We start from the raw sequence: 18,295 nt of genomic DNA on the forward strand, positions 1-18,295 counted from the left end.
ATATAGGTTCTGATTGCTCAAGAGAAAATGGCAACAAACACAGTCTATGTGTTTGCCAAAAAGGATTCTAAATATGCCTACACAGGAGAGTGTAGATCATGTCTAGAGAACTCTTCTCGACCCACCAGTACGATTTGGGTTAGCATGCTGGCAAGAGGAGGACAGGTATGGACTGTTACATGGTATTGTTTGGGTTTGTTCCTTTTGGTCTAGTTTTGTAAGTTATCAGACTGCATACTTAGTCAAAAAGTTTTTCTGGAGCATATTATCAGTGTTATAGGGTAGACATCTTATTATTTACTAGTTGTAACAAATTACTCCAGTAGCAACATTCATTTATCATCTGTTTCTGGGTGTAGCTTAGCTGGGTCCTCTGGCCAAGCATCTCTTACAGGGCTGCAGTCAAGGTATTTGTCTGGGCTGCAGCCATTATCTTAAGGCTCCTTTGCATGGTTGTTGGGCAGAATTCAGTTCCTTGCCTCTCGGCTCTCCTCTGTACAACAGCTGACAACATGGCAGCTCACTTCGTCAGAGTAATTGAACAGAGCTGTGAAGCATACAAGCAAGATGGAAATCACCATCTCTTATACCTTAATCTTAGAAGCAATATCCTATCATTTTTGCCATGTTCTTTTTGTTAGATGCAAGTTAGTACATCTAGTTGATACTCAAGAGAAGGGACTACACGAGGCATTGATTGTAGGCAGGGATCATTGGGCACCATCTTAGAAGCCAGGTAACATAGGCATGTCACTTATAATAATAGCTAACATTTCTTGACTATTTGCTGTGTGCCAATTATGTAACTCAGATTGCTTGATTTAATCTTTATAACTATTGAAAATTAGCTGTGATTAACTATTTAATTTCATGTACACTTTTAAAGTCATACGTGCACTTTAAAATAGTTCAGAAAAGTACAAAAATGGGTGCACTATAAAAAGTAGTCTTCCTTTGACCCCTCACCCCATATTTCTTTACTTGAGGCAGCTGCTTTTGCTAATTTCTCATGAATCTATCCAGAAATAGTCTTAATGCAAAAAATACAAATGGGAACATATCATACACACTGTTTGAACTTTGCTGGTATCCTTTAAAAACATGTTTGGATCAGCAGTTGATCATTGGTTTTGAGCTGTGATATTCCATAAATAGGTGTAGCATAATTTATTGAGCCATTTCCCTTTTGATGGACATTTAAGTTTCTAGTCTTGTGCTCTTACAAATAGTTCTGTATAGTCTAATACCACTTTAATAAGTTTTATAAAGGAGAAGAACTTGAACATTAGAGAGGTTTAAGTGCCTGAAGTTACAATCACTTGTAGAATAGGTGTTTAAAGAATTAAAGTGGTTTTTACTTGAAAGTGATGGTGGAATGAGGCTCAAGTACAAGTGTTTGCAAAAGCTCTTTGGGTGACTGTGATGTGCATTCTTTGTTTAGAAGCATTGTCCTGGATTATGGAGGGTAAGTATAGTAACACAGTGTATTAGAGAGATTATCATGGCAGCTGTTGGTAAAATGAATTAATTAGAGGCAGAGAAAGGAAAGTTACCTAGATTTAGTGATAAATTTGATATAATACAAGGATGAGTCAAATAAGATTCTATGGTTCTATCCTGACATTCTAGATAAAATAGAAGCTTCCAAGAATTGATTTTTACAAAGAACCTGGTGAGTTCATTTTTAGACAGAAGTTGTTTTGGTGGGGCATTCCTTTTTAATGTTTTGCTTACTTTGAAAAAGATCTATGATGAAACAAATAATAGACTGCATGAAATAATTGAAATCTAAGTTGAAACAACCAAATGGCAGTTGGAGATATGAGGGTTGTGGGTACAGAAAGAAGATCAAGGTGAAGATTTGTGTATCATTTATGTAAAGTTGTTACTGAATACCTGTGAGATGGGGTAAGGTTTCTAAGGAAGGAGGCCTGAAGTAGGAGGAAGAAGACAACAGAAACTGTTATTAGATGGATCATGATAATGTTGGGTTATGAGGCCAAGAGAAGGTAGAGTTTGATATTGAAGGAAAGAAATTTTATTAAAACTGGGAAACGAGGTAATTGTATGGCATTGTAGACCAGTAACTTCTACTTCGTTTCTGTATGTGTTACAATTAAAGAGAGACAGACTGAAAGAGAAGCTTGAGAGAGGCTGTTTTGAAACATTATTTGTCTATGGAGATACCTCACAGAGCAGCTCTGAGTTAATATTTATTTTTCATTCTGTGCTTAGCTTTTTTCTACATTTGTCCATCCATATTCTCTCTTTATTTTCCCTTCATCTATTTCTTTCTTCAAAAATTTTAAATTTTTTGGTCAGGGGAAAAGGTGAGAGGTCTGTGTTCATATTCTTTTACAGGAAAAGATCATTTCCAAGTGCAGTTTTGGAAATTCTAGAGAACCTTGGCAGACAGAAAATAGAGAATGGAAGTTCTCCCAGGTCTAAATGACCAGCTTGTCCATCAAATGAGTGAACCTATTCTAGTGGTTTTGAAAAGCAGCCACAGTACATTTCTTAGAGTATGAGATACATGCTTTTTTTGAAATACATACAAGGAATATGTTTATAAAGTGGTTGTTGTGATGTTTATATGTGCCTTGATCTCTGTGTCCTCATATTCTAACGATGTTTTATTTTTCTAGGGTGCAAAGAAGAGTGCTATTGGTCAGCGCATTGTGGCAACCCTACCGTATATCAAGCAAGAAGTTCCTATCATTATTGTGTTCAGAGCATTAGGTTTTGTGTCTGACAGAGATATTTTAGAGCATATTATTTATGACTTTGAAGATCCAGAAATGATGGAAATGGTAATTTGAAAGCAAAATATAGTCACAGTGTTTTACAAGAGGTTTAAAGTTACTGACTGTTGCTAATCCTAAAACACAGTAGAAAGCTGCTCTGAAGATCAATTTAGCTGTCACAAACTCCATGCTATTTACAACGTAGCAAAAGCCTTCAGCCCTGCCTTGGCTTCTTTCCTGACAATTCTCTATAAAATAGACATAAAAACTAGAGGCAGCCAGAGTTCATTGACAGCAGCAAGAAGAAACAGTAGTAAAGAAAATCATAAAAGCATACTAGTCTCGTGCAATTTAGTAAAAAGGGAAAATGAATAGTTAATATCTTCTATTTTTAAAAAACTTTATTTTGAAATTATTTCGGATTTATAGAAAAGTTGCAAATAACTCTTGTATTCTCTACGTCCATATTCACCCATTGTTATCTTTGCCACATGCCACTTTGTCTATAGATTCACATTATTTTTTTCTGGATCATTTGAGAATAAGTTTCAGACATCATACCCCTTTACTTCTAAATACTTAGTGTATATTTCCTAAGAATCAGGACATTTACTTGCATAATCATAGTATAGTTTTTAAAATCAGGACTTTGGTACAGTACATACTGTTAACCTAGAGATCTTACTCAGATTTTTGCCAGTTGTCCTGATAATGTTCTTAATGGCATCCTCTCCGCCTCTATCAAAATCCAATCCAGGATCATGTATTATATGTTTTCACTTGTCTGTAGTCTCTTTTAATCTTCCCTTGTCTTTTTCCTCACTGAAACACTGAACACTGAAAGTTTTAGAAAAGATAGGCCATTTATTTTACAGAATATCGTTCAATTTGAGTTTTTCTGATGTTTCCTCATGATTAGATTGAATTTATGCATTTTTTGGCAGGACATATACAGAGATCATATTGTGTGCTTCCCAGGGAATCGCATCAGGAGTCACATGTTGTTATTTTGTCCCATTATTGGAATATTAACTCTGCAGTGTCATCTTTTAGGTTCCTCCACTGTAAAGTTAGTACTTTTGTGGAAAGTTTCACTGAGTCTAGATAAATATGCATTTCCTTATCAATCTTTTCCATTGATGATCCTTGTCTCAGTAGTAGTTGATATTCTTAGTTGTTCTGAATTGTCCCGAGTCTTTTAGACTACAGAGAAATAAGGCAAAATGCAGGCCAAACATTGGTCACAAAGTTAGAAAGTTAAGTATATGTTAGTTATTAAAGTATTTATTGATATGGGTATATGACAAAAATATCCATTTTTATCCAGTTAGATTTTACTTTAAGCTTTTGGTAGTAGTAATTTTTTTTAATTAGTTAAAAGATAAAAAGTTATTTTAGTAGTTAAAAGATAACCTCTTAAACCAAGGTTGAAAACAGTACAGCATATTTATTCATTTGAGGCTTAGTAAATTTTAATTTGAGTATTAAACTTCCCTAAAATTTTTTTTTTTTTGGTTGGGGGCAGGTAATTAGGTTCATTTATTTACTCTTAGAGGAGGTACTGGGGATTGAACCCAGGACCTCATGCATGCTAAGCATGTGCTCTACCACTTCAGCTGTACCTTCCCCACCCTAAACTTCTATAAGTTTATACACACATAAACACATACATATATGCCATAGTTCATTAAGATGTAAAAAAACCCAAAAAACAAAAAACAAAAACCACTGTGCTCTGTTATAATGGAATTATTTGTATTTATCTGGAAAATATAATTGCCTGTGCTGATAAGTGGATTTTTTTCAGAGATCTCTAGATCTCTAAGATGTCTTCAAGTTCTAAGGTTTTGTGATTCCTTGATTTTATAAAATCAAGTTAGGTCCATAGAGTTATTTAGTATATTATAAAATAAGTGAGATAGGCTAAGGATTCAGCTTCAGGAGAGCACAGCGCTATGTCTAAGGGGACGGGAACTCAGTTTTCTTAGGACGTGCTTGGGAGGTGCTCCTGGGCGGAACAGATGAGGAGAAGGTTAGAAAATAAGGAGAAGCTTACTGTGTGTTTCTGTTACCAGTTGACTTCTTTTAACATAAAAATAAGAATTTGAAAATAATTTTTCATTTGAATTAACTGATAGGTTAAACCTTCTCTCGATGAAGCCTTTGTCATTCAAGAACAGAATGTTGCACTCAATTTCATTGGTTCAAGAGGAGCAAAGCCTGGTGTCACCAAAGAGAAAAGAATTAAATATGCAAAGGAAGTCTTACAGAAAGAAATGCTCCCTCATGTTGGCGTCAGTGATTTTTGTGAGACCAAGAAAGCTTATTTCTTAGGGTACGTTAAATTTCATTGTTCTAAGTTCTTTGCCAAGGTACGGTTTTAATAAAAGTTTTTCTTACAGCTAAAAATGTCAAAATTGATGTTTTTAATATATAAGTTAAAAAAAAGCCAAAATCATGTGTTTTCTTTTTTACTTCTTTTTTAAAAGGTACATGGTTCATAGGTTGCTTCTAGCAGCTTTGGGTAGAAGAGAATTAGATGACAGAGATCACTATGGAAACAAAAGATTGGACCTTGCTGGACCACTACTTGCATTCTTATTTAGAGGGTAAGAAGCTATAGAATGATAATGTTAAAAGTAGAGAGATTTCACTTTGGATTATTTCACATGGAGGTGCCCCATCCATATTGGGTACATATGAAGGTAGCTGCATTCTTTTTGCCACTTGCTCAGATTTAGTTCTATTTCTTGTCTGAAAATGTCAAGTTTGTGAGAAATTGTTTATTACTTGTGTACATTTTCTTTATTCCTCTGTACCGTTACAAGGCATTTGAAAAAAGCTGTTACTGCCTTGATTTTCTAAGTGCTGATAATGGAATTTTTATTAGTTCTGCTTTGCATTTTATAAAAACACATAAGCTGGAGGGAAATCTCAAAATACGAGCAGTGGTTGTGTCATTATTGGGGTTATATGTGATTTTTATTTTATTCGAGATAACGTTTTTATGTTTTCTGTATTTTCTATAATGAACATATAATACTTTTATAATTAAAAAACTTATTTGTAAAAATAATGTAGGCAATTTAATACAAAAACAGTATTAGCAACGTTTTGCACATATTCTATTATTTATTGTGTTATATATTAGTGTTTTTCAAACTTCTTTCATGATCATCCCACTAAGAAGCCTCTTACGACATTTTCCCCTAATTGCTTTGCCTGTGTATGTTTATGTATTGTATGTACATCTGTGCATTTTATATAAAAAGTAGTAACCTCCCTCCACCTCAATCACTTTTCACCCCCTTGTGGGTTATATTGTCCCCATTGACAAGGCACTTTGTAGACCTTTGCGTGTTTAAAATAATACTGTTTTATTGGGCAGAATGTTTAAGAATTTGCTTAAAGAAGTACGGATCTATGCACAGAAGTTCATTGATCGAGGAAAGGATTTTAACTTGGAGTTGGCAATTAAAACAAGGATTATATCTGATGGCCTAAAATACTCCTTAGCTACTGGAAACTGGGGTGACCAAAAGAAAGCTCATCAAGCCAGAGCTGGGGTATCTCAGGTAAGGGTGTGTCAACTATGACTACAGTTTTGATAAGAAAATGTTATGGAGCTAATAGATTCTTTCACTCATCAAATGTAAATTATTTAGCCTTTTTTTTTTCTTGATCAGAGGTAAAAGGTAAAAGCACTTGGGGGCTTTTGAATTATGAAAGTGAAATTTTTCTTAAATTAGCTATCAGTATTACTAAGAGAGATTAAAACTTTTGGCTTACATCAAGATAGTTAATAAATTTGAGTAGCTACTTGGAAGGTGAGATGGTCCATGTTTGTGAAATTTTTATGTCTTAAAGACTCCCTAGTAGAAGCTGATGCCAGAGAATAGAAGGGCATCTGCTTCCTTTTTTGCAAAATGTAATACTTTAACACTGATTTCTCTATGTTGGCCTCTTGTATGTACAGTGACTGTAATAGCTACTCTCAGAAGGAGAATTGGGGGAACCTTTTACAAAAATGTCTCACTAGACATATTTATTTATTTACTTTTTGTAACTGTTTTTCATATAAAATTGAACATTTATAATATACATGTTCAGCTTTGTGGAATTTGGGGGGAATCTACCCCTTTGCTTTTTTTTTTAACCAGCCTGTACCAGTGTCACCTGATTAATTTGGCATTCAGATACCAACTTTAAGCTTCTGATTCCTAGAAACATACTACAGATTTTAAGAAATTTTAGAAGGATGCTGATAGCCCAAGTTAATTTCTAGTTCCTTTTAACTTAATACGAATTTGTTGAGTATACTTGGTGTTTGTGATGCTGCGTTCAAAAACACAAATGAGATACTCTTCCAGCCCTCAAGGAGCTCACCATCTATCAGTGGAAGCATTCATCCATGTGCAGCTCACTTTGCTTTGAGCTCAATTATGATAAATGTCATCCTGCCAATTCAGTGTACAGCTCTTGGGACTTACGATGTGCCAGGCACTCTGCTGTACATTGGAGATGCAAAGATGAATAAAACATGATCTCTGTTCTTTAGTAGTTTACAGTCTGTACTCATAGACAGACATAAACAGATATTACAGCATGGTACAGTGAGTATTAAATGAGAGCTGTGCACACCTGCTCTGTGGGAATGCTGGAGAAGGCATTTAGCACAGGCTGAGAGGGTGAAAAGTGTTTTCTTTAGGAGGTGACACTTGAGCTGAATCTTGAAGGGTAGTTATTGGAAAATGGCCCAAGCCTGGGAGGAGGATAAAACTAGCAGCTCACAGGAAAACTGGAAAAAGTTTAATATCCTTAACAAAGGGACAGAGAGGGGAAAGAGCATATATGTGTGGGAGGAGCGAGAGCAGCCTAGGGTTTTCAAATCAAAGTGGGAGAGTTAGGAAGATGGGGTTGGAGAAGGAAGCTGGGAACAGCCCACAGAGTGGAGTGACATGTTCATTTTTGTTTTTTAGGTAGCTTCACAGTAGTTGGCGGTGTGGAGAAAAGATTTGAGAAGAGCAAAGTTGTTGTCAGGAAGATTGTTGTAACAGGCTGAGTGAGAAATAATTAGGGCCTGCACTAGAGCAATCTTATAGAGGGGGAGACAAATTTGAGAAATACTTGGGAAGTAAGTTTTGTAAGACAGTTCTTCGTGGAGGTGGGTGAGATGTCTTCTATAGAGGTGGTAACGTTTCACTAGGCAGAGCAGAATGGGGAAGTGCATTCCATTTGGTGGCAATAGCATGGTCAGAGGTTTGGGATTTTGCAGTGTGGATGGGGTACAGGAGTTCTGGAGACTGGTAGGGGAAGGTCCTCTGGGACATCATTGAGAAGCACTTTATTGTCATGCTCCTCTGTAGTTGGTGGGGGCCTGTTTTATATTTTTTAAGTGAATGAGTGGTATGAACATATCTGTGTTTTATTAATTCTGGTAACTGAGGAGGTTGGATTGAAGAGGGAGACTGTAAGGATTTTTGAGCTGATTGTAGTACAGTAGGCAAGAGGTAAGGGGCTGGTCTGTTGCTGTGACGCTGGGAATGGAGGGGTTAGCTTTTAGAGAAAACTTAAAGTAGTGTTTACAGGATATGTGTATTGATGTGTATAAAGGAGGAGGTCAGAGACAAAGATATTTTGAGATTTCTGGATTGGAAGATTAAGGGAAAAGTGATACCATTAACCATGACAGGAGACTTAGGAAGAGGAAGGAGGTTTGGGTTGTTGTAGAGCTGGGGAAAGTGGTGATTTGTTATTAGGTACATTGAACTTGTGTTGCTTGCTTTATATTCCTCTAAGTATTACCTTACTTATAGAACACTAAGCAAGGCAATACTTGTAAATATTAAATCTCTGTGTTGGACTCAGAGGTCTCAGCCTGGCGGAAGTTCTGGGATGGATTAGTGATGTCTTCTATGGTCAGAGAAGTGTGAGTTGGTAGCATTTAACACTGTCTGAGTGCCTAATGTGTGCCAGGTACTGTTCTAGGTATTTGGATGTAACAGAACAAAGCAAACAAATATAAAATTGCCACCCTTGTAAAACTAACATCCTCGTGGTTGGAGACAGACCATAAGTAAAAGTTACGTGGTATGTTAGAACTGTATGTCTTACGTTTGCCATCCCTGCTATAAGCCTCAGTTAAGTTATGGGGGTGAATAAGATTATCCAGGGCAGGGTGGAGAAAGAGGGATAGGGATATTTGGACATTGGGTGGATTATATGTAACAATATGACTTTACCTCATTCTATTATTTGCCAAAAATGTGATAGTATGAGTAACAGAAATGCCCAAAGTTTAAAGATTTACTGTTGTTTTTTAGGTATTAAACCGCTTGACTTTTGCATCTACTCTTTCTCACCTGCGTCGTTTAAACTCTCCCATTGGTAGAGATGGCAAGCTAGCAAAACCAAGACAGTTGCACAATACGTTGTGGGGAATGGTGTGTCCTGCTGAGACCCCAGAGGTAATGCACTAGAATTTATGTTCAAAACAAAGAGTCTGACAGGAGTTATGTAGGGGATAATTACTTTTAGAAGTAAGTTTTTATTTAATTATACATTGTGGTTTAGAACTAATGTGTCATTTATAATTTTGTTCTTCGGAAGTGAGAGTACAGCCTGAGAGTAAACTGAAGGAAAAGTGTTTATGGAGAAGAATTTTGATAGCCATGTTAAATCAATATGAATAATATGTACTTTGTTTATTCCAAGGGCCATGCTGTTGGACTTGTGAAGAATTTAGCTCTGATGGCTTATATTTCAGTTGGATCTCAACCTTCTCCAATTCTGGAATTTTTAGAAGAATGGAGTATGGAAAATTTAGAAGAAATTTCTCCTGCAGCTATTGCTGAGTGGGTATAGATGCAACTTAAAAACAAAAAATAGAAAACTATTGTTAATCTTTGGTTATAGAGTTACTAAGTGCAAAATGCTGTTTGGTTTTACATTTTAGTGCAACCAAGATTTTTGTTAATGGCTGCTGGGTTGGAATACATAAAGATCCTGAACAACTTATGAACACTCTAAGGAAACTGCGGCGTCAGATGGACATCATTGTGTCTGAAGTAAGAGTCTTTAACCAAGAGGGCGTGAGCTATGAGATTTCTAAACGGGGCATAAGACTAGTGAAAGTTATTTTTGCATTGGTATCTTTCTTGAACTAGTTTCCTTTGAATTATAAAGTAATTGTCAAAAGTCTAGGTGATGTTTTGAGCTAAATTTAATTATAAGGTATTACTTGCTGTAATGTCTTAGATAATATGCATTTAAAATTTTGTCATGTAATTTAAGTTTTTAAGTTATATTTTGGAGCTCAAATTACATTTTAAAGTAAAAGAAATTCTTTTGAGAATCTTTTTGTAAAGCTGACAATAATGCTTTTAAAAAGAGAATGATCTTTCTGATTCCTCCTTTGTCTGAATCCAGAGATTCATTCATGAAATGTAATACACCTTTATTAGATTCTCTTATGTTTATTTATTTATTTATTTTTGGTGGGGGGAGGTAATTAGGCTTATTTAATTTTGGAAGAGGTACTGGGGATTGAACCCAGGACCTTGTGTATGCTAAGCATGCGCTCTACCACTTGAGCTATACCCTCCTCCCCATTCTCTTATGTTTAGGTGAATGTTGAAGTGCCCTGGGATTAGGATGGGTTTTTGTTTTTTTTTTTAATCATTCAAATATAAGATGAGGTTTTTTTCCTCCCCAAAATAGGGCTTTGCTTTTAGTGTCCTGCATTGAGGGCTTAGACTTAGGCTTTTGATTTCCCCAAATCTACACCTTGGAGTCTGTCTAGGTGAAAGTGGGTTTGGGAAGAAACTATAACACACTTAAGCTTCTTCCTATCTACCTAGCAAAGCAGAGAGTTGAGGTTTGGCTGCTCCAGGTCTTCTGGCAGGCAGACCCTGGGTTTTGACGTGGTGTATTCATAGCTTACTGTCTGGAACAGCATGCTTCACTTGAGGGCAGGCAGGTCTGAGAGAAGGCCTAAGAACCCAAATTCACTGTGTTGTTTATGACTGAGAACTTTGTTAATGCCGTGTGTTTCTGCAGAGAGCTGTGTTCAGGTTTTTTTTATCATCTCTAGAGTAAAATTAAATTCTTCATGTTGTTTTAGGCCTCTTTACCTTCCCATGGGCCCATTCACTCAACCTGGAGTGCTTGTGTGCTCCTTGAAAATGGGCAGTAGGGAGAGGGGTGCTTACTACCTTTTTTAGGTAAATCTCACTTATTCTGCAAAACTTCTGTATTAACTCTCTCTCCTTCAGGATGCTTTACCTGGCTCCCTAGTTTGATTTTTTTGTAAAGGGCCATATATTAAATACTTTAGGCTTTGTTTACCTTATAGTGTCTGTTGTGTATTCAGCTGTGCTGTTGTAGTGAAAAGTAGCTGTAGATAATACATAAACCAGTAAGACTTTATTTACAAAAATAGACGGCAAGTGAGGGCAGATTTGGCCTGCGGGCTAGTCTCTGAGCCCCTGATTTAGATCTCTGTGACTAAATACAGCATATTTTCCTTAAATAACTTCTGACAATGCTTATACTAGATAGTAATTTGATTTATTTGCCTGCCTTACCTGCCACACTGTTAACTTCTCAGAGGTGGGGACTGTGCCTTAATACGACTTTGTATTTTCAGTTTTGAGCATGATACCTAACATGTAGTGCTTAACACTGAGTGAATGTTGAACCTATAAATGGACCCTGTGTCCTTGGACTAGGCTCTTTAATCTCCTGTTGGAGAGTGTTGTTGAGAGCCTCTAAGGGGGAGAATTGTATTTATTTTTAGGAGTCTAGTGCTTTTCCCTTATATTTTCTGATAACCAGAGGTCCTCATTTTACCTGTTTCTAACTGTAGCCTTGTGTTGGACCTATTAGGCTTTCCTGTCAGCAGTCCTCTCAAGAACATCTGTTTTGGAACACAAGATACTGTTTGGCCTTTGAGGACACAGCTCAATTTATGTCTTCCTATTAAGACAGTAGAGCTATATTCTATTAGCTATGTTTTAACGTAATATTCTGTATTATGTTAGAAATTCTGTTAAAGATTCAAGGCAAGCATTTGAGAATGCCCCTCATGATATTTTTCCTCATAAACACAGTGTTTCATCTCAGATTGTTTTCGAAGGACAGGAAGTGGGCTAAGAATGTGGGTGGTGCATTTACTGTTTCTTGCTTTTGATTTTTTACTTTGGGACAACTTGATATTTTTGACCAAGCTTTTGTGATTTACTGTTTTCAAACGGAGTAATCCAAACCTTTCATTTCTTAAATAAACTTAATCTTTTCTTGAATAAGAGTATCCAGATGTGATTTCACTTTTTTTAAAAAAATTTTTAATTTTTAATTTTTTAAATTTTTTTTGTGTGTTTTGGGGGGTAAGTAATTAGGTTTACTTATTTTTTAATTATTATTTTTCATTTAACCGGAGGTACTGGTGATCAAATCCATGACCTCATACATGTTAAGCATGCGCTCTACCCACTGAGCTGTACCCTCCCCCCTGATTTCACTTTTTAAAGTATTTTTGTGGAAAAATACCAATCTATTTTTCCATTTTCCAACTCATTGGCAATTGATTTCTTAGTTGACTTTTGAGATTATATATTAGATCTATGTAATTCACTGGAAATTCTTATTTGTTTATTCCTTGACTTATTTCTTTATTGGCACTTCGGATTCTATAGTGCCTTTAACAATTATGTAATTTATTGTAAATTTTCCCAGAATATTATTGACATTTTCTAGGAATATATTTTTTAGCACTATCCAGTAGAAGTATAATGTATAAGATTTCAACATATAATCAATGAGAAATTATTAATGATAAGTTTTACTCTTTTTTGGTACCATCTTTGAAATCCAGTGAGTAGTTTATACTTACAGCATATCTCACATCATCAGAATGGCCACATTTCAAGTGCTCAGTAGTGTCACGTGGCTAGTGACTGCTGTATTAGACAGCTAGACTATAAGCCATTTGTCTGATAGGTAATTGTGAGAATTCAGGCTTATTACTGGAAAACTGTGATCAGGGCAAAGCGATATAGGGCTGGTTTTTGAAAGGTTACACAGTGAAGTAAGTATATGTAATTATCAAAGAGGCAAAATAAGAAATTATCATATACTAGTTTTTGTGATATCAAAATATATTTTCTTCATATTATTTTACATGACATCATTACCAGATGTTGTTCCAGTCTGTAATTACCAAGGTTAGATATTTATCCTGTATAAAATTTTAGATTATACCTAGGTTTTTAATATATCTAATAATGATGAACTAAGATTTGTTAATTTTATTTGATAATTTATTGGTCTTAATTGTATTTTTAGCTAAGCCTTGATGATGCAGAGAAAGTAAAATTCATGAGACTGTTTTGTCTTTTTATGTGTAGGTTTCTATGATCAGGGATATTCGAGAGAGGGAAATTCGGATCTATACAGATGCAGGCCGTATATGTAGACCACTTCTGATTGTGGAAAAACAAAAGCTACTTTTGAAGAAGAGACACATTGATCAGTTGAAAGAGAGAGAATATAACAATTACAGGTAAGTACACGCAATTAAAAAAAATGAGATATAATTCACATGTCGTAAAATTAACCATTTTAAGTATACAGTTTGGTGGTTTTTAGTATATTCACAAAGTTGTGCAACCATTACCACTGTGTAATTCCAGAGTACTTTCATGGACTCAACAAGAAACTTTGTACCCTTAGCTGTCACATTTGCTTTTCTTAAGTTTTGTTATCAAGTAAGGGACTTGTAGGGTTCTGTTTAAGCATAAAAGTCTTTGTGACATGGAAAAGACTACCTCTATTATTAATAAGAAATAACCTATATAATATAAACAATATATGGTATACAATATGAGCAATATAATAAATTTAGTGAAAAGAATGTTTTATAATTTATTATTAGTGATATATGAATGCATATATTTTCATTGTAAAAAATTTCAAACAATTGGTGTAATAAAAATATGTAAAAGTCTTCAATTCACATTCTCCTTTTCAAAAGTAAATACTGTTACCAGTTGGGTTATCTGTTCTTCCAGACGTTACTCTTTATATACTCACCCTCTAGCCCCACAAGTGGTTTCCTTAGAGCAAAGCAAAACAAACTAATAATAGTTTTGGAGCCATACTGTATGTGTATTGTTCAGTAACTTGTTTTTTTTCACTGTTAACAATAATATAAGTATTTTGGAGTTCATTCTATATTAGTATATAGAGATACAGGAATAGTCTTTATTAAGTAGAAAAACTAGATAGTTAAAATAGTTCAGAGGGTAAGGAAATTAAGTGAATTCTTCTTTTTCAGTTGGCAGGATCTTGTGGCCAGTGGGGTAGTAGAATATATTGATACCCTAGAAGAAGAAACAGTGATGCTTGCAATGACCCCGGATGATTTACAGGAGAAAGAAGTAGCTTATTGTTCCACCTATACTCACTGCGAAATTCATCCGTCAATGATTCTTGGTGTCTGTGCATCTATTATTCCTTTTCCTGATCATAACCAGGTTGGTAGCAGTTTTCAACTATGGTTTGTAAGGAATTGGAAGAAGTAAAATAAAAATTAGAGATTAATCTGTAGTTTCTTCCAAAAGAAAAGCCTTTTAGTGTAAAGGCTATGAACTACAGAGTCCGTAAGAGTCATAACTGATTATTCCAAGTGGTTATCACTTATCTTTCAGAAAAAGCAAGAACTTTACCAATCATGTTTCTGATTTATGAAGTACCTTTAGAGTCTGTTTATTTAGAAGTAATTAAATTTTCATTGATTCTACTTTTCATTTTTACCTTTAGTCCCCTAGAAACACATACCAGTCTGCTATGGGTAAGCAGGCTATGGGGGTTTATATCACCAACTTTCATGTTCGTATGGATACATTGGCCCATGTTCTCTATTATCCTCAAAAACCACTTGTGACTACACGGTCAATGGAATACCTACGATTTAGGGAGCTGCCGGCAGGTATGTCCAGTTTTGTTCTACATTTTTTAAGAACCTAAGAACCTTCCGTGCTTAAGGTACTTTTGTGGGTGCTTGGAAGGGTTATAAAATGCATATCACACAGTCTATTCTCACAGAATTTATAGTGTGGGAAAACATGAGTAAAATTAAAAAGGTAGATACATGGAAAGTGTTATGAGGAAGGTGTAGAGTCCTTTGGAAGCTCAATGTGAAGGAAATGATTGATTCCTGTTGAAAGTCTAAAGGCAGCTTCATGAGGGAGGTAGCATTTTGGACTAAAGTTGATGAAGGGGTATTTGAATTTGAGAGATGGTTTGAACAAAGGTCTAGATGCATGAAGGCAACAGTCAATATTTACATCAGTTTAGGATGGCTGGAGTATAAATGCATGGGAGTGACATTTGGTCTCAGTGTGGAGACAGCAGATTGGATTTCATTTTGAGAATGAAGACCTATCCAGCCTTTTTGATGAAGGTAGTAATACAATTAGAAATTTATTTTAGGAATAGCATTTTGACAGTCATATAAGGCATAGATTAGAGTCAGATACGGTATTAAGCAGGGGGATAATTTAGAGATTTTTTTGCTGTGGTCTAAGTGAGAAAGGGAAGGTCCTTATTAAGAAATGAAACAGAGTAAGGGGGTGAGATACCTGTTGGAATACACTTGATAGGACTTGATTACTGATTGGATGTGGAATGAAGAAGAGAGTGAAGAAAGGAATTGGAAATACTGTTGGTGTTCTGGCTTTGGTGATCAAGGAGGGAGAGACATTTTAATAGCATTGGGAGCATGTTAGAAGAAAGAAAAGGTTTTAGAGGTAAGATAATTCAGTTTTCCACATGTGGATTTTGAGTTGCTGCCAACACATAGGAGTGATCTTTCAACAGTGAGTTGCAAATGTGGTTAGAAAGATCAATTATAGAACTGTGAAGTTTTTTGATATACTAATGATAATTACAGATTTTTAGAAATTGCTGAGGGAAAATTCAGAGTGAGAATAAAGCCAGAGACAGGACTTTAGGCACTGGGAAAAGAAATAAAGAGAGGAGATTTGGAATGTAGTTGATAAAGAATCAGAAATTTGCAGGAGGAGATTCTCAAGGAGACTGGAAAACTGGTAAAATGGTGCAGAGAAGTCTGAAGTGTATGAGAGTGTTGAATCTAAAGGAGACAGCATAGTTCTGCACAATTGTTCTTATCGTATTATTGGCAGAAATTGGCTTTGACTGTGGATAATATTATTTATTTAGTAAACGTTGCCTTGTAAATAGTGGCTGTAAGTTATTTACTGTAATAGGGAATCTAATATTTTGATAGCAAATTCTCACAAGTTAGAATGATTTATTTTCAGAGTCCTCCACAAGGGGTTACTCTTGTCTGAAAAAACAAAATCTGTTATGTTGTCTCTAATACGGTCATATCTTTGGGCCGTGCTTGCAGTGCTGTGTTTTCTTCCACATTTAGATAATAGTTTCTTTACGGCTAAAGAAGAAAAGAAATGTGGGTGAAGGATTGGATTTGAAATAGAATGTTCCCTTTAGTGCTGTTATGAAGTGGTGAGGACATCACTGTTAGGGACTACATGACTTTCAGTTCTGTTATTGCTTCACGCCTTTATTGTGTTATCCTTTTAAAAGACTTTTTTGAGATAATTTCAAGCTTACAGAAAAGTTGTGAGACTATGATAAAGAACTCCTGTATGCTCTTCATCCATATTTCCTAGCTCACATTTGCCTTATTCTTTCCCTTTCTCTCTCTTCCAGAACCATGTAAAAGTAAGTTGCAGATGTGAAGCCACATCACTCTTTAATTCTTCAGTGTGTGTTTCCTAAAAACAGGAACATTCTCCACAGTACAGCTATCAAAATCAGGAGGTTAACATTGATACCCATCTAGTCAGCAGTCCCCAACTGTGATTTTGCCAGCTGTTCTGATGTCTTGTATGGGTCTAGGATCTAATCCAGGATCGTGCATGTCTCTTAGTCTCCTTAATCTGGAACAGTTCTTTAATCTTTCCTTGTTTCTTATGACTCAGTCTAATTACTTTGTACATTGTCTCTCCATTTGGGTTTGATTGTTGTTTCCTTATGATTTATATTCAGGTTATGAATTTCTGGCAGGACTAGCATAGGAGCGATGCTATACTCTCAGTGTGTCATATCAGGAGGCACATGCTGTCTATATGTCCCATTATTAGTGATTTTAACTTTTTTCATGTGATTAAGATGGTGTCTGTCAGGTTTCTCCACTTTTTGTTAATTGTAAGTATTCTGCAATTACTAGGTAAGAAGTCTTTGTGAGGAGATACTCTGAGATGATGTAAATATCCTATTCCTTGTCACACTTTGAGCCATTAATTTAGCATGTGATTGTTGCCAAGTGGTGATTTTCTATTTTGATGCTGACATTGTCCCAGATTTTCCAGTGGGAGCATCTTCAAGATGACTCCTGATAGGTCCTCATCATTGTTTAAGCACTTCCTTACATTTTGCCTCATCTTGTGCTTTCCTTCTCCTAAACTTGGACTTGGCCATTTTTCCTTTTGGTGAAGAGTAGTATGTAGAAACCAAAATCTGACTGCTAGGTGCGCTCCTTGCTGTTAAAATGTCATCATTTCTGGGTCCTCTCAGCTGACGGATCTAGGAAAATATATGTAGGCATATGTCCCTCCCCACCTTTATCTACTTTCATATCTCTATATACTAAGGAACCATGAGTTCACATCAGTATCTCCCATCCCAATACAACACCGTAGTGTTTATTTTAGAACTCCGTTTTCTGACAGTGAGAAACCTGGTTCTCATTGTCCTCAATATATTTAATTATTTGTCATTTTGTTGTTGTAACCAATCTCCTGACCATTCTGGCTGAATTAGTAGCTCTGACCTTGCCTAACACTCTGGTTGCATTGGCCAGATTTTGAGCCCTGACTAATGGGAAGGGGCTAATTAGTTTATGTTCTTTTGATTAGTATCATTCCTTTTTCTATAGAGTACCGTTACCTTGGTTGACATCTTCTGGGAGCAAAGATCCTTATGGGACAGAAGTGGATCAGGGTACTTAGAGCCTCTTCAGTGCTGCACTGAGGTTTGAGATTTGGAGGCCAGGGTCAGGGGTGAAACAAAGTGACAGGAGTTTGAACCTAGCTGACAGGTGGGTTGTAATCCTAGATTTCACATGTTTATAGTCCTTGAGATCACAGATACTTTTTAAAAAATAGTATTTATCGAGCAGTTTTGTGTGAAACACCATCCAAACACCTTTTACATATGTTATTTCTAAGCGTCATAAAAGCTTTGTGATGTTTTTTCACCTACAAAATGAGAATAATAATTGTACTGCCTCATAAAGCTTTTGTGGTGATTAAATGATTAAATCCACTTAAAACTAGCAGTTAATAAGGGAGGAATAAATGTTAGCTGATTAGTAATAGTGGTGTGGTTGTTTCATCTCTATTTTACGAATGTGGGGATAAGATCAGAAAGGTTAATTACCCAGCTATACAGCTTAAGAAATGTGTAAGTCCAGAATCAGACCAGTAAACTCTGGTCTATTTTTT

General features: G+C 35.7%; 1 protein-coding gene across 1 annotated transcript in view; it reads left to right on the forward strand.

Annotated features, from left to right (window-relative positions):
- Window positions 1–18,295, forward strand: part of POLR2B (RNA polymerase II subunit B) — a 44,637-nt gene that overhangs the window by 15,423 nt on the left and 10,919 nt on the right. Inside the window, exons 7-17 of the mRNA XM_006209950.4 lie at window positions 7–165; window positions 2,646–2,810; window positions 4,883–5,079; window positions 5,234–5,353; window positions 6,133–6,319; window positions 9,068–9,211; window positions 9,459–9,598; window positions 9,700–9,811; window positions 13,151–13,305; window positions 14,080–14,278; window positions 14,565–14,733. Of these exons, the coding sequence (XP_006210012.1) occupies window positions 7–165; window positions 2,646–2,810; window positions 4,883–5,079; window positions 5,234–5,353; window positions 6,133–6,319; window positions 9,068–9,211; window positions 9,459–9,598; window positions 9,700–9,811; window positions 13,151–13,305; window positions 14,080–14,278; window positions 14,565–14,733 (1,747 nt within the window). The remainder of the gene's footprint in view (window positions 1–6; window positions 166–2,645; window positions 2,811–4,882; window positions 5,080–5,233; window positions 5,354–6,132; window positions 6,320–9,067; window positions 9,212–9,458; window positions 9,599–9,699; window positions 9,812–13,150; window positions 13,306–14,079; window positions 14,279–14,564; window positions 14,734–18,295) is intronic.

Source organism: Vicugna pacos, chromosome 2 (assembly GCF_048564905.1).
Source record: "Vicugna pacos chromosome 2, VicPac4, whole genome shotgun sequence".
Lineage (NCBI taxonomy): Eukaryota > Metazoa > Chordata > Mammalia > Artiodactyla > Camelidae > Vicugna > Vicugna pacos.